General features: G+C 40.9%; 1 protein-coding gene across 1 annotated transcript in view; it reads right to left on the bottom strand.

The window, feature by feature from the left end:
- The window catches only part of mkxa (mohawk homeobox a), a 40655-nt gene extending 26787 nt beyond the window's left edge, over positions 1 to 13868 (bottom strand). Inside the window, exons 1-4 of the mRNA XM_059971324.1 lie at positions 13734 to 13868; positions 12034 to 12270; positions 9092 to 9251; positions 4482 to 4635 (exon numbers count right to left, since the gene is read on the bottom strand). Of these exons, the coding sequence (XP_059827307.1) occupies positions 4482 to 4635; positions 9092 to 9251; positions 12034 to 12206 (487 nt within the window). The 5' untranslated portion in view covers positions 12207 to 12270; positions 13734 to 13868. The remainder of the gene's footprint in view (positions 1 to 4481; positions 4636 to 9091; positions 9252 to 12033; positions 12271 to 13733) is intronic.
- Between the last annotated feature and the right edge of the window lie 2928 nt (positions 13869 to 16796).

Genomic DNA, 16796 nt, shown 5'->3' with positions numbered 1-16796 from the left:
TCACTGAACGATAGATGGTAACACATCATAAATCAACCACTCCTGCCACAAATTTTGCTGGGTTTCCATCCAAAGGTCAATTAACACTTTACAAAATGCAGAATCACTAGCAGAAATTTAATAGCATCACATTTGTTGGCAGCCACTTAAGTATTTGTTAAAGACATTAGAAGAAAAAATTGATTGTATTTGTCCTTCTGTGAGAGTTTTGAATTTGACTTCCTTTATTAACATGTGTAAGAACAGAAGAAAATAGGAGCAAGAATGGGTATCAGACTCTTTGAATGCACAATGAACCCATGGACACTACCTCAGTATTTTTCCTCTTTTTTTGCACTACACATTTAATCATGTTTTATATGTCCTTCTTATTGTAATTTATGGTTTTTATTATTATGTATTGCAATGTACTGCTGTCCCAAAACAACAAACTTCACGACATATGCCAGTGATATTAAACCCGACTAATTCTGAGGCCCCTGGGTCCCTCAAGCCTGGTGCACCATTCAATATGATCAAGCTTGATCTATTCTGGTCTCACTCCTCTTCTGTGCCAATTCCCCATAAACTTCATTTCCTCGATCTTTAAAATAGTTATTTATCTCCACCTTATCTAATGATTTGTCATCCACCATCTTCTGAGCAAAAGAATTCCCGGGATTCCCTACACTCAGAATGAAGAAATTTCTGTGCATCTCTGTTTTAAATAACCAGACCCTTTCTTTGAATCCTTCTCTTCTTCATCTCAAACTCTTGCCTTCTGCATGGCTCTTCCACTCGTGAAAACATCTCAACGCTTACCATTTCAAGCCCCTTTAAGATCTTATGTTTGAAAATGGTCACTCACTATTCCAAGGAATACAGTCCTAAACTCTCTAGCCTCTATTTGACTATTTTCTAAATGGAGTGAAAATATAAAAAACTGAGATGCAAAGGGACTTGTGCAGGATTCCCTAAAGATTAATTTGCAGGTTGAGTCTGTGGTGAGGAAGGCAAATGTGATGTTAGCATTCATTTCAAGAGGACTAGAAAATAAAGCAAGGATGTAATGTTGAGACTTTATGAAGCACTGCTGAGGCCTCGCTTGGAGTATTGTGAGCAGGTTTGGGCCCCTTATCTTAGAAAGGATGTGCTGAAACTGGAGAGGGTTCAAAGGAGGTTCATGAAAATTATTCCAGGACTGAATGGCTTGTCATATAAAGAACATCTGATGGATCTGGGCCTGTATTCACTAGAATTCAGTAGAAAGAGGAGTGACCTCATTGAAACCTATCAAATGGTGAAAGGCCTTGATAGAGTGGATGTGGAGAGGATGTTTCCAATGGTGGGAGAGTCTAAGACCAGAGGACACAACCTCAGAATAGAGGTGTGTCCTTTTAGAAAAAGATAAGGAGGAATTTCTTCAGTCAGATGGTGGGGAATCTGTGGAATTCTTTGTCACAGACAGCTGTAGAGGCCAAGTCTCTATGCATATTTAAGGCAGAACTTAATAGATTCTTGATTGGTCAGGGCATGAAGGGATATGGGGAGAAACCAGGAGATTGGGACTGAGAGAAAAATTAGATCAGCCATGATGAAATGGCAGAGCAGACTCAATGGGCCAGATAGCCTAATTCTGTTTCTATATCCTATGGTGTTCTGGTCTCTCTTGATTGACCAATCCTCTCACACACCACGAATTAAATGGAACATAGAACATTACAACACAGTGCAGGCCCTTTGGCCCACAACATTCTCTGACCTTTTAACCTAATCTCAGGTCAATCTAACCCTTCCCTCCAACATGTCTCTCCACTTTTCTATTATCCATGTGCCTATCTAAGAGTTTCTTCAATGTTCCAAATGTATCTGCCTTGAACACCACCCCTGGCAAGGCATCCCACACACCCACCACTCTATACTAAAAACTAACTCTTAAATCCCCCTTACACTTAAAATTATGCCCTCTTGTACATTTCCTTGGGACCGACTCTGATGATACAAATTAGGTAAGGGCTCACAATGTGCAGGGTATTCCAGATATCACCTGAACTACATCTTGGACAACTGTAGTAAAGTCTCTTCACTATGAAGGCTAATTGACTTGACTACTAGCTTATTGTGATTTGTACAGTAGAGCACCTAGATCCCTCTGAACTTCACTCATTTGCAGCCTCACTTCAACTAGAACAATGGAATGATAGCCTGGTCTAACCTGGGATGCCTTTCTCCTTTGTGACTATCCTATCTCATCTCTGTGTAATTAAAGATTTCAATAACCTGCTGAAAAATTAAGATCATAAGACCATAAGTAACAGGAGCAGAAATAGACCACTCAGTCCATCAAGTCTGCTCTACCTGAACATCATGGCTGATTTATTATCCCTCTCAACCCCTTTCTCCTGCCGTTTCCCTGAAACCTTTGACGCCCTTACTAATCAAGAACCTATCAACCTCTGTTTTAAATATACACAATAACCTGTCCTCTGCAGCAATCAGTGGTAATAGATTCCACTGATCCACCCCCTCTGGCTAAAGAAATTCCTCCTCATCTCTCGTCTGACAAGACATCTATGTACTCCGAGACTAGTCTTTGCTGCCTGGCATTATAGCATCCCTGGTTTCCAGAATGAAATATAATGATTACCCAAAGATTATTTCGAATTGCAAAGATAACCTAGTTTTGCCACTTTGCCACAAGTTGTCTTCTTTAAGTCATCTTCTCTTCTTTTGTCAACCCAGCTACCCTATTGCTTTTTTTCTTTCCTCCCCTTCACTATTCAAGTGCCTGCTGACTTAGTGCTGAACTGTCATCATTCACCGGAATCTATCCTATATACTGCCTTACGCTTCCAATTTATCTTGGCTGCAAGCCCCTCCTTCTATCCTCTTGAACCAATACCACCAAACCTCTTTCACTCCATTGCAACTAATTTCACATCACTGGCTGATTGTGGCACTATGACGCTCTGCACAATTCATGAACGTACCCATTTTCCCTTATCAGATTTATATAGAAGAATGACTCACTTAGTGGAAGTCCAGAACTGCTGGGCTCAAGAATAACGTCAAAAGTCAATAAGGCATTTATTGTTGCCATTCAGATTAGGTAAAGCCTATTAATAATGGGCTAAAATGTGCAGCTTCTTTCAGAATAAACAGACTATTAACTGCTATTACAATTCCAAAGTCAACATACTGCACTGGTTGGCCCTCGTGAGCATACCTGCTGACATGGGACGTTTAGCTTTCGGTGGAAGTTCTAATCCAAAAGTCTGACTGGAGCCTTCATGGTTTCGCATTGGGTACATCTGATCATTCAGTTCTAAACCTAGCAACCTACCTCGCCTGACAACCGTTCTTTTCAGTGCAAAGTTACTCTGAGAAAAAGTTGTAGTTATAAAATTACAGCTGCAGCTGCCTTAATAAGACTTGTAAAGTGCTCAGTCAATTCACACTTTGAAAGTCAATATATTGTTAAAAAGGTCACCAAGGCAAGGGAGGAAAATTAGCCTTACCTAACATGAAATGAAAGGATTTGAGATGGTGGAAATAAGATGCATATGATATAACCCTATCTGATAATTATATCAGTGTTTGGAACATAATAATGAGTCCTGCTCCAGATAGCAAACACAGTAACTAAATAGCTAAAACAGTGTAATCATAGTTGTCTCAAGATGGGGTTGGTCTAGTTATAGTGATATTAAGCCAAGGTTGCTGCCAGGATTTTAATTATGTCTCCAAAAGCAGTTGGGATTCTCATAGAAAAACATTATATTAATTATGGGACTACATACAGGCATTCATCTTTCTGATTTTTAACTGTGGCTCTTAAATTTAGAAATCTTATCATCTGTATCAATCATTAACTTACCATTCTGACTGTAATCAGTTTTCATATTCACTTCTGTTTTCACAGAAAAATAAATCACTATTTCCTTTGATTGACTTAGGAAGCTTTTTTATTTTTTTTTGCTAATTGTAAATACTGATCATAGGTCTATTATACTTTTAACTGGGGTTGCTTAGCAGCCTCTTCTCAGCTCCTTTCTCACTATATATAAGGGAAAGGAAAATGAATTGGGGCCTTACAACTTGTTTTGGTTTGCAACTGATCTCATAAATGATTTCTTAAAAGGTTTTAATTACATACAATACCTTGAATTAAACAGTCTGGTTTAGATATTTCTATGTATATCACTTTTTATTACAAACTGTATGTCAAAAAAATGGAACTGATGGATCAGTAGCTAAAAATATCCCAGACCCCTTTACAAATTCACTTGGGTTCAACTGCTCATCACGTTAAATTGGAGATGTAGCACTTTGGCCACACATTTTCTTTAGTTTCCCTTCAGGGTGCACAGCACTTGTTGGACTGCAGATTGATCCCTATATCCATAAAGAACAGAACATTCTGTAATACGGCATTGCCAAATAATAACAAGACATGTTGCAAAAGAATATAGAACTGAAAGGACTACTTTGATTTCCCATACCTTCCGAACACGTGTCATCGCTGCTAATGCTGAGTCGTTCTGCGTTGCCCTGTACGTACTTGTTGTATAACTTTATTCGTAACGCCCAGCTCAAATCTGGTTGTCGAACCGTATTCTTCAGGCGGCGCCTGGCATTTGCAAACCAGTTTGAAACCTATCAGGGAAGGATGTTTCTTTTTTAAAAAAGACAAATGTCTATTTTACAACAAGTCCTCCAAAAATCTTGGTTTAAAAAAAATGTCATCCACTAACTCAATTTGTTTCCTGGATTTTTAAGAAAGAGAAATGCAATCATTTTGACTGCAGCTTCATTAAAACACAAGTTTTGCATCTGAAACAGATCGTATGCAACAAAACAACCCATTAATCATTGTGCTGCAGTAATGGTATGGTGCAATGTCAGCATTCTTCTCAACAACCATTTTCACAAAGACCTCTTAGCCTCTCGACCTCTAGGTGTGGGAACTTTATATGTACCACACTTGACGTTATTGTTCCATGAATGAAACAGTTAAAACAAGCAAGAGGAATGAAACAGATAAGATTTCATGGTACCATATGTTGGTGCTCTGAGGTTTTTTTTTAAAACTTGGCTGCTCATTACACCCGGAGTTTGCTTTGAGCTCTGTGCAGATAATACAGTAGAACGTGGCAGGGAAGTCTTCATGCTGATTGTGGTCACTGGGGGAGCAAGCAAGTTCAGCTAGCCAACAATATGTACTGCCTTGCCAACTGGAAGAAGTTCTGAGCTCAAAAAATCCAAGCAAATCTGGACTTGGTTGTAGCTGTTATTAATTTGTTTCTGTAGGTTTCTTTACAAGTTACAAGAACCTGAAATTTTATTGAAAATAATTGGACCAGGACACAACAAAAATTTTTAAATTAAAATGGTTAATTTGCTACAATTAAAGACAATCAGAGAGTTACTGGTGCCTTTTATGGTTGAGTTAAAACTGAAATATTAAGTTACTAACTATATTTCTGACATAATGTTTTACTCTTATTAAATTGCAGCCTGGTCAATTCTTACTGCATAACATGGAGCCAAAGTGATGTTGCATCGAAACAAAAATATATAGTTGATAGTTAAAAAGCTAACAAAGTGAATAATCTAATAAAAATGTTCATACAAGACACACCTGTGTTAATCACAGTTAGAGGCAGATGATTTTACCAAGAGGGGTGAAACAAAATACATCCAAATGGCACCCACGCAATCCATCCTGGGCCTTCACAATTATTGAAAGTAATAAAAATTTGAAGCAATATCCTGTCTGAGTGGAACAGAGAAAATCTAAGTAAGCTAAAAGAAACGTAATCATGATTTTTTTTTTGGATTTTTAATTACTGGCTGTCAAAAGACCTAGAATGGAGCGACGAGGGGAGAGCAGGGGAGAAGAGAGGCAGCGATTATTATCCCTCAGAGAAACCCGTTTTAGAAGACCAACACACGTTGCTTAGAACAGATGTCTTAATTAGTTCGGGTTCAATACTTTGGTTTCTCGCTGGACTCCTCAGCCGCTGTTCGGGTGTGCCGCGGGTTTGCTTGTGAACTGAGGTGACGATTGGGGAAAACAAATGGCATATTGTGGAAGCACTGCGTGAAAGTATCCGAGACCACCAATTTCAAAGAAGTTGTGCTCTGACAGAATGCTCCTTTATTCTCTAACTCGAGCGTTTAAAGAACAAATTATAGAGATTGAAATGCGTGAAACATTGCTGGATAAATTGGTACAACTATCCAGAGCGACAGTTACAATGTTACTAAATAAGTCTTTCATTGCTGAGCATTAGATTTCATCCAAGATCTTTTTTTCAGCTATAGGAATTACCCACAGCATTTCCGTATTTATCTTTGTCTGTTTTGATTCCTTGCTGTTACAGGAAATTTGCCTTCACTGTTTTTATTGCTACAAGCCCTTCCAGAGCTGTATAATAAATAAAATGTCGATGATCGGGAATACGTAATGACCATCAACCCTCTTCCAATTTACCCTAGGGCGCCTGGTTCTGGTTTATGATGATTTACCTACACTGATATATGAGTCGATCCCTTATTCTCAGCCGAGTCGACAGATGCAGGCCCATGCGAGAGGGGGAGGGGGGATTTGCGGTGAACTAGGAGGAGACAGGTGAGAGACTACTGATGTGGGGTATCAGGTGTAATTCTATGACAGGAATGAGACGGAAATGAGCTGAACAACATACCGAGGTACAGCCTTTTGTTTAGGGATAGAAAGATATCAGACGAGTCAGCCGGTAGATAATCCGATCGACCCTGTAACAGATAGATTTCTGAAATACAACTATGCAGAATTCTATTAAGAATGAGGTTTGGCTATTTGCTGTGCAACCTGGATGCAAAATATTTGCTAACGCCTTGTGGAGATGCTGTCTTAACCTTCTGTAGTGTGTAAATGCCTCGAGAGAAGCCGCATTTCCATCAAAGGTATGTCAGAGATGAAAGGCTCTACAAATCAGGAAGAAACTAATCATATCGGGTGCCGCTTTCTTACCAACAGTCGCCTCAAGTTGTAAGTCAGTGAGGGAAACACAGCGGTGTAATTGAGATGTAAGAGCAGGTTACAAATCATGTTCAAATGATACAATAAAAATGATTGACAAGTGGTCCGTAATTACTGCCCAAGATGTGGTTTGAAACCCAACGCCTTGTAATTTGAATAATGGGGGGGGGCAGCTGACTGAAGGAGAGGGGGGTGAATGGAATCCAAACTACTGAACACTGGTTCTTACCATTGTCAATCCAAACTGAACCAGCAATATTAACTCTCCTGAAGAGCTGTTTTAGACATGCGCTTTTAAAAGTAATTGGCCATTGCTGTAATGAAGCGTTGCAGAGTCACGGGTATTTAAAAAAAACGCCCGCAGCATAACACGGATTCATGTTTGTGTAAAACCGGACTGGGAAATTGAGTTGGTGCAGGAAAACAGCGCTAAGGTAAAGGGTCAACGTTGAACTCGCTAGAACAGGAGCGAAGGGCCGAGTGGCCCATTCCACTGTTGCTTTGTTGTGTTATATAGTTGTATTGTTTCATGACTTTGTAGGAATGTTCATATTCTGATTAATTCAGTTGCCTGAAAAAAAATCCCACCGGCTGCTGGGAGTTTGTTTTAAATGTCTGCGCGAAGTCTTGACGTTGGAGCAATGTTTCGGCACAACTGTAGTTTCAGTGCAACATTGTAGCCACTAGTATTCAGCAGCTGAACCGCACTTGAGGGAACACACGTTAAAAAGACTTATCTCAGCGAGTACAGTTCAGCTGTAATCCCCGCGGCCACTGTGAAGTTGCAGAGGGATCGTTTCAGAACGATGTCCTCTATTAAAATAAATCTAATCACGGAGCGGAACGGTAAAGTGATCTAAAAACATTTCACTCGGTATCACATGAAACGCAGAGAAATCGTATTATCCACTGAATACTGTCTCACAACAAACAACAGCGATTGTCAGATCAGGAGGCTTGAAAATAGCGGAGCACGAGGCAAGTCCTTAAAAAGTTATTCAATACATATCACAATGATTGGAGCACAAATCCTGTTAGTTTACTTTTCTCTCTAGTTTCTATTCATATTTTTGTACAAGAATCAATATGTACTGTGAATGCGTGAACCAGAAGGCAGAAATACATACTGACCGGTACGTGTTGCATTAGAACAACTTCTCAGAGTCGTCAGTACAAGGACTTTTTCAAAGAAGGTTAAAGCTGCTTATCCACTTGAGTTACTGAGGAGTTGGAACTGTTTTATGTACTGAGCCACAGCTTTTCACTTTACCGTTTTGTGTGAAACTGATGTGGAAGATCATACAATTACTTCTGATGTTGGAAACACCCCGGTTGTCTCTGGTCTTCAGCAGGCCAGGCAGCATCGATGGAAAAGAGTACAGTCGACTTTTCGGGTGGAAGGATCTCCTCCCGAAACTTGGACTGCACTCTTTTTCATAGATGCTGCCTGGTCGCCAAGTTCCCCCAGCATTGTGTGTGTGAGTGTGTGAGTACGTGTGTGAGTGTGTTGCTTGGATTTCCAGCACCTGCAGATTTTCTCTTGTTTGTCTCTGCTCGTTATGACTTGGTTAGAATAACACTGGTTAGACGGGATAGCATGGGAATCTCTAAACTGGGCGATTTGATTGCGACTTGGATTTATCACAAGTACATCGGAGCATACAGTGAAGGGCGTCGTCTGCGTTAACAAACAATGCGCTGGGGGCGGCCCACAAGTATCGCCACACCTCCCGCCTAACATACCTGCCTAAACTAACGGCAGTGTAACAGTTAACGGCCACAGAGTGAAAAGAGTTTGGGTATTTCACACTTCCTGCAGTGCAGCTTGTACTCCGTCCCCACAACTCCATTTTCAAAGCACCTACAACCTTCTTTGTCTTTTACCTATACGAGGGCGTAATGGGAGGCGGGTTGAGGCTATTGGAATATAGTTTGCACATGGTAAATTCAGACTTACCAAGGCAGCCAACTTGAACGTGTTTCTTCTGCAGAAAAAATGGGTGACTTGGGGAAATATTAGGAGATGGCAAAAAAAAAACTCGGAGAGAACTTGTGTTCGGTCAGTGAAAATAAAAATGATCTTACTTGTACCAGGGTCATCTGGGATCCGAGAGCCAGCAGAATTTTCTCCGTTTTAGTCGGATAGGGGTTGTCCCGGTGCTTGTAGAGCCACTGTTTCAGGGGTCGAGCCATGTCCTGGAGGGCCTGTCGTTTGTGCCTCACTTTGCCACCGCTCTGCCGAGAGCTGCAGGCAAATGCAGAACACAAGTCAGGTATGGTCATTCACCGTTAATCAAACAGAAGCAGAAGCCTGCTGACAGCAACTAAAGCAATGACTCCGCTGAAAATGGACACAGTTAACTGTTACACAAAAATCAAAGATCATTTAAGAGTATGCCCGCGCTATGTCCAGGGCAGTATTCACATACCTGGAACGCTGCAAATTAGAAGCACACTTTGTAGTCTAGTGCACTATGCGTGTGTTTTGCACACCATCAAATTATTATGCACAAGAACCTATACATTTCAGAAATTGCTCGACACGTGAGAGTAATAGAATCTGTTAAAATCCTCATCAGCAGCTCAGGCAGTACCCGAAGGGGAGAAACAGAGTTAACACTTAAGGCCGACCAGCTTCCGTCGGGTCATTTCCACATGAATCCAGATGAAGGGTCTCTGCCCCAAACGGCGACTATCTTTCCATTTCCCCCCACAGATGCTGCCTGACCGGCTGAGTTTTCTAGCAGATCGCTTTTGTTTTTGCTCCAGACTGCTGTGCAGTTTCGTGTCTCCATTTTTTTTTAATGAAATCATCCGCAGAATTCCTAGGAGCGTGGCCTGCTGAGTTACTGAAGTATCTTCGGATCTGCATCAGAGCTTCAGCGTTTGCACTTCTATCAATCACTGTTTGTCAAAATGAGGCACTGGGTCAAACGCTGTAAATAGCAAACTGAAAATCTGCCGCCCCATCCAAGCACTTTTATATCTGAAGCAAAATACTAACTAAACTCTCTCTTTTTACGTCAAACGTGAACCAAATTCCCCGAGGAAGGTACGTGGTAGGTAGATTTAACAGTAAAAATCCAGATCATCGCCACCATATATTTTCACTTTAATCTACAAAATAGACGTGAATCAAAGACGTGAGGGCGTTTAGTATTTTTCGAAAGTTTTCGTTCTAATATATATATATATTTCACTGAATTGGTTTTCTCTAAAAGCGAAATAATGTTTAATGAAATTGAAGAAAATCTGCAGATGCCCAGTGTCCAAAATAAAAACAGGAAAAGCTGCAAATACTCATCAAATCGGGCAGCATGTGCGGGGGGGGGGGGGGGGGGGGAGAGAGAGAGAAACAATCAACATTCAATCAGCGTTCAATCAATCAATATTCAATTAATATTTGTTTTAGGGTCGCTGATATTAGTGTCTCTAAATATCGTGGGTTTTGTGGTTGCGATTTATGATGATAAAGTAATTGAGGTGTTTTCACGTGTTTGAGGAGATTCGCGTTGAGGTAATAAGCCTTGGTAAATGAGTCAAGCAATGACTTTCGTAACAGAACAGCTGTTTCAGTGTGGCGATTGTTCTTTGCATATTGTGTAGCATAAACGGCATCATTCACACCTTAACCACGTCTTAAAATAATTGCTGTTTAAGTATATTAAAATATAATCTTTCTTGCGACGAAGGCACTGCGGAAGCCATAGCAATGTGATTATAAACACATGTTTTCGTATATTGCTGGTTGGGGATAAGGTCATTAGTGGGCACGGTCTTGCTTTACTATGCACATGAGTACATGTTTGTGATCAATAGGGAGATGTGGGAAGCATGAAGAGGCTGGAGGCAATGTGAAGCTGCATTCGGGTTGAAACCTGTAGATGTCGCTGTAAATCTGTAGGCTGGATGTCCAGTTGCTGCTGGTCCTTGTGATCTGACCCGGTGATGTTCGTTGATCTGATGGAACGCATTCCTTTGAACTCAGTCGTTAACTAAACTTCCGCACTGCACACAGTGACCCAAAGCAGCTGTCATGAAATAGCTCTATAACCTTACACGTTCTCACCATTGCAAAAGTAACGTGGAGTAGTGGAATTCTATCTGATGTTGACATTAAAGTTAAAACAAGATGATTTATACTATAAAAACAAATTACAAGTTATCTTAGTCAATTATTCTTTTGATTGACAATGGACATTTGGGTTTGATTTGCATTTTCGTTGGAATTGAAAAAAATATAGCGTCGTATAACATAATATAGAGTCGATTTTCAGGATTTGTATTTATATACAGTATCTCATTGCGCCTGAATTGTTTAAAGACCTCGTAGGGAAAGATGTTTCGTTGCCAACCATTGTGAAAGATCTAAACGAGCTATATAAAAAAATCGAGGCGTTAAAATGTCACGCCTGGGTGAACTTTTCCATTTTGTATCTTTGTGTGTTTTATGCAATGAGTCGTGAACACGATTTTACATGTCCACTTCCGCGAGGTTTTAAATGGAGGGTAAAACGTGGTTGCTATGTAGACTGAATTATTTAGAAAACAACTAATTATAACAGTTTACATTATTAAATTATTATTACATATTACAACTGTTTTTGTTAAAATTGTTATTACTAGCCTAATGAGGAACTCGGAAACACATTTCCAAGTACACTATTTCGGATAATTTTCAAACATACTGAAGTAATAAGTTTGAAAAATAATTAAAATTTAACATTGCATTTACACTGTTATCTAAATACGCAACAGGACGGCCAGATAGTGCGTACTGTTTACTATTTCTTCCCTACGCAACACACGCATTGTTCCTTCGTTCGGGGAAGGGGAAACACTTAAACCGAAGCCGAACTTTCCACCAAAACACAAACTCCGCCGTTGTCAATCTATCCAAACACATTTACAAGTGTGTCCTTTACTTTTGTTCAGTTGCTGTTCCTTCCGTCTAACATTTGTGGACCTCATTAAAATCGGTCATTTAATATAAACCTTACATTTTTAAACAATGGTCATACCCTGACCTCCTGTGTCGCAGACCCCGTTGGCTTCTGCTCGACGGACTGTCCGGCATCATTAGCTCCCGGTGCTGCTCTTCCATAACTTCGATATACGTTCTGCTGTTCCTCTCGACCTCGTTTGCCTTTTCTTCGAAAATAACTTGATTGGCAAACTTATTAAGAACGATAGTGTTCATCTTTAAACGCGCTCCGGGGCCACCGTCTATTCCGGATAACGGATGGAAGACGGATCCTGTTTCACTGAAGGCAAAAAAAAAGTATTTTTAAAATATCGTAGATTACTGTAAAAATAAAAGGGCTCAAATGGGCAGGTAAATGAAGGCGAAATGACATTCTGTGAACAAAGGGAGGGGACGGCCGGGTGCCAGGGCTAGAATGGCCTTGTTATTGGTTTGCCCTGATAGTTTGTGTCCCTACACCACCTTGTTTACAAGCTTCATGTAGGCGTTATTCGCAAAGCGAACATAAATGTACAGATAAAACGGTTTACCAGGTGCCCGCTGAATTCCACAGGCTCAGATCATACTTTTATCCCAGACAAATTGGAACAATTGAAACAGTTATTACCAGCCCAAAGGCGGACTGGGAGGCAACGTCGGAATAGGTCAAATTCAGCATAAAAGTAAACGCGTGTGTCGAGTTAACTAAAGCAACTTGTTAAAACAACAATTTTGAGAAAGATTTACTCCGCACTTTTTTTTCTCTTAGCCGCAAAAGATAAACAAGGTGGTAAGAACTGGATTTTGAAAGAAAAACAGGTAGAAGTCCAAGAGTTTGAAGTAAACATTTTGGTTCCCGCACATCTGCCGCTGTCCGGCTTTAAGGACAACGCGTGCCTTGTAGACATAGGAACAGAAATACTTCTAATGGTTAATGTTTCTTACGTTTGTGTTAGAAGGGAATGCGAGGCTGATTCAGACAGAGCTTCCATTCAGAACAGATGGTTAGATAAGAACATCTGGATGAAACCGAGGAATATCACACACAAAGTGCATCGGCCACCGAGTTTACGGGGACGAGGAGTGTTTTGCATCGTCCGCCAGTGTAGCCAGTAAATTCTATCCCTCTCAGAGAGCCTGCAGGATTAGCCTCTAGACAGTGAGGGAAGACCCGACACGTGTCTGCCTCCTTGAAGATCAGATAATGGTCCCGTTGTTTCACAGTCTGCATTTTACCTAAACCGCCCCCCCCCCCCGTAGCTACACATACCCCGTTTCATCTGGGTTCTGTGTAGTAAGCTAATTCCTCTCTTCAGAATGGTGGTTGAATGGACAAGACACATCAAACACAGTGAACCGAGTGACTGTGGGGGATAGCCGGTGCCCTGCAAAATGTAGTGTACGTACCTAGTCTAAAGGCTATTCTTTCCGTGTGATTTTGAGCGGTCTACGCCTATCAGTCCTTAACCCGAAGGCGAGTCCACTGGCCGGTCCGAGAATTTCGGGTGAACTGTCTCCTGATCAGTGATCTAGCCAACAATTTGCCAACCCCTTCCTTTCGCTTCCTCCATTACCACAAGCATCTACCACCCATCTCCGCTCTTTTCCTGCTTCTGATTAATTTTGTAAAACACAACATGTTGCAGAAGAGCCATCGAAAACCCCCATCGTACTCTACAGAGGACAAGAATACTAAGTTGACTACAGACGGTGTCATGAATATTTACTCTCCTAACACTAGCGGAAAGCAGAAACTTTACCTGCCTTTAGATCGAAGGATCTGGTCAGTGCAGTAAAGCGGCAAGAATGAGAAGTAATCCAGCTCCTGTGTGAACTAGCATTCCCATTTCACATCGCTGTCAGTCAGGCTGATCTGAAACCGCACGAACCACGCTCGCCTCTCTTCTATTTACCCTGATGACAACCCAGCCCCGGAACCTGAATAAACAGCGTCGCTCATGTTTCCCAGCTGCACTGCCTAGTCTGTGAACATAGACTGAATGCATTACACACGTTCCTGGGCAGTTCAGCGAGAGGCTGGCTCTGCCTGCGTTGCGCCATTCTGTTTCTACCGCTCCTAAATATAGCGCGTTTATTCACTTCCAGCGATGACATTTCCGTTCTAAATAAAGTGACCTGGTACATTTTCGCTTTTTTTTCTCTAACAAGTGCAACATTGATAATATATTAACCAGCGACTTAATATGTTCATTAACATCGTCGACATTGCTAATAATCCAAGTGCTGTTTTCGATAACGCAAGGGAAGTGGACTGCTCATTTCAGTCACTTGTTCACAAACGTTACAATGGTACTTACTTTGTCCTTTCAGCGAGCATTTATATGCTTCCCGTGCATTCATATTTCTATCCGTAATTCTATATTGCTCACCTGCTTACATCGCTTTAATTAGAGAACCGTTCATCTGCAGCCCAATGTAAAAGATCGAACGTGTGTATTCGAAAGAAGTAGTTTTGATTATATGGATTCATTTAAAACACGTAAACGAGATTTCGTTTCTACTGTGTCTTTTCATTCAGTTATTATAGCCCAGATTGACGGGGACTCACAAACACTTTGAACAACTTCACTTCGCTGTGATTAGGTTGGTTTTCATGATAAAGAAAATGAGACCACGAGCGAAACTCAAGGCTTGTGGAGACAATGTGTACGGAAGTGCAGTGGGCCAGGCACCTGACAGACGTGCGTTTCTGTATTAGAAGTTGATTTTCTTTTTGATTAGGGAACAGTCTGTCTAATAGATAATTTAATAATCGGGTACATTGTATCGACGTTAGGTATTTCATCAGACGTTACAGTGACAGTTATTTGCTTTCTCATTTATTAATTTAAAAACCTTTTTAAATTACTGCCGAGCGATGTAAGGTTGACAGAGGCTAAATATTGGATCAAGACTAACATAATAATCGCCTAACACACACAAAATACTGGAGAGACTCAGCAGGTCAGACAGCATCCATGGAGACGATATCTCGGCCTGAAACGTCAACTGTTTATTAATCTCCGTAGATGTTGACTGACCTGCTGAGTCTCTCCAGAATTTTTGGGATTGTTGCCCCGAATTCCAGCATCTGCAGAATATTTTGTGTTTTTAATTATTGCGTAGCGCTAAGGGACTGGATCTGATTTTGATAGTAAACTTGGTGAAGAAGTTTAATTATTTAATGCTGGCAACGATAATACGATCACAATATCGGTGTGAAAAGTGATGAGAACCTAAAAGAAGTGTCACGGTCCCAACACTAATTGTGAACTGTCTCTCTGTTACCCCGTGATGCGGCGTGGGGATATTTCTGAATACACCAAGTGTTGACTACAAGACAATGTTAGCTTGCCCTTTAGCTTGGGTGACATTTAACTAGGTTCGTCTTGTCGCCAAAATGATGGCTGAGTTTTCCGTAAGGCTGGGGACGGGTATGAACGCGACGGGTAATTTTATTTGCCTGTCTGCAACTGCGTGGAGTAATTGTAAACATAAAGCGTGATGCAGCTCCAGTTAGAAATAAAACAGAAATATTGCAAGCGCATAAGGGACTGGTGAACGTTTGGGGAGGGGGGGGGGCGGAACAAAGGTTAATGTTTAATATCCACTATCCTTTTTTTCACTCATAAGGTAACAATTACCAGTCAGCTTGAACACAAGCACAGGAGAGTTTCAGTACATTGAGATATTTATAATGCGTTTGTATAAGAGGCACGTCCGACTTCGGAATTGCCTAGCCATGAACGCGAACATTTGCTACGGGGCTATGGAATACAACTCGTGAGTTACGGGGTCACGGTTAAAAGCTTTCAGTAATTTTGATTATCTCAGCCATTTCGAGATCTGAGTATTTGAACATCCCACGAACGAGTTGTAACTGTGTAATTAACTATATAACGTCGTGGGAAGAATCAATCAAACACGTTGCTCACTCTGCACAGTGTTTTACCGATAACTGATCTCTCCGTCTACTATTATCTCTATCTACCGCTTTGTTCGTCGTTTAGATTGATCCGTTCCTAACGGTTTTAAAACCTCCTTGTGGCCCCTGCCGCTGAATTGTGTGAAACACTCAGCTTTAAACAGTGCACACAACCGAACTACGCACACAATACTACCTAATCGAACTAATTTCCTCGCTTTCTGCCCTCGTTTCATTGTGTTAATCTCTACTGACACGGGCTTGAAGAGTTGAAATAAAAGCGTTCCTTGCAAATGTAGAAAATTCACGCATACTTTTATGAATGACCTGCAAGAACTATAAATCTTTCACCACAGTGCTATGCCTCCAGGTAAAACTAAAGTTCTGTGGAAGGCAATTTAAGGAGGCTAAATTAACTTGACGATATGAGATTCCAGTCTCTCCGTCTGGAGGGTACCATCTTCGCTGGGTTGGCTTTGCATCTTGTAATTAGATTTTAAGTGCTGACAATATTTTTTCATTACCAGGAACTTCTAATCAAATCAGGTTAAAGACAACAAGAGAAAAATTCCTATTTGTCACATTGGTGCGACATTCTCATTTTGCACCAAGGTAAAAGAAATGTCAGGTACCAACCATCCCCAGTTAAGGAAGTTGATGTGGGACAGATGAGAACAGGAGATAGTGCGAAATGCGGTCTGAACTGGAAGTTGGGCAATGTTTGCGGTTTGGTGACTTAACTCCAGTAATGGGATTGGTTGCGGTTCAACAACAAAAAACACGCATCAATTAAACGCAAATCGAGTTTATTTTAAGGACGTATTAGGCATAATCAGACAACTAAATGAACGCTTTTCTGGCTGTACAGGAGCAATTTATCAGCGGCGCTCGTGGAGATTTGA

Source organism: Hypanus sabinus, chromosome 6, assembly GCF_030144855.1.
Source record: "Hypanus sabinus isolate sHypSab1 chromosome 6, sHypSab1.hap1, whole genome shotgun sequence".
NCBI lineage: Eukaryota > Metazoa > Chordata > Chondrichthyes > Myliobatiformes > Dasyatidae > Hypanus > Hypanus sabinus.
This window is presented reverse-complemented; position numbering and strand designations above follow the sequence as displayed.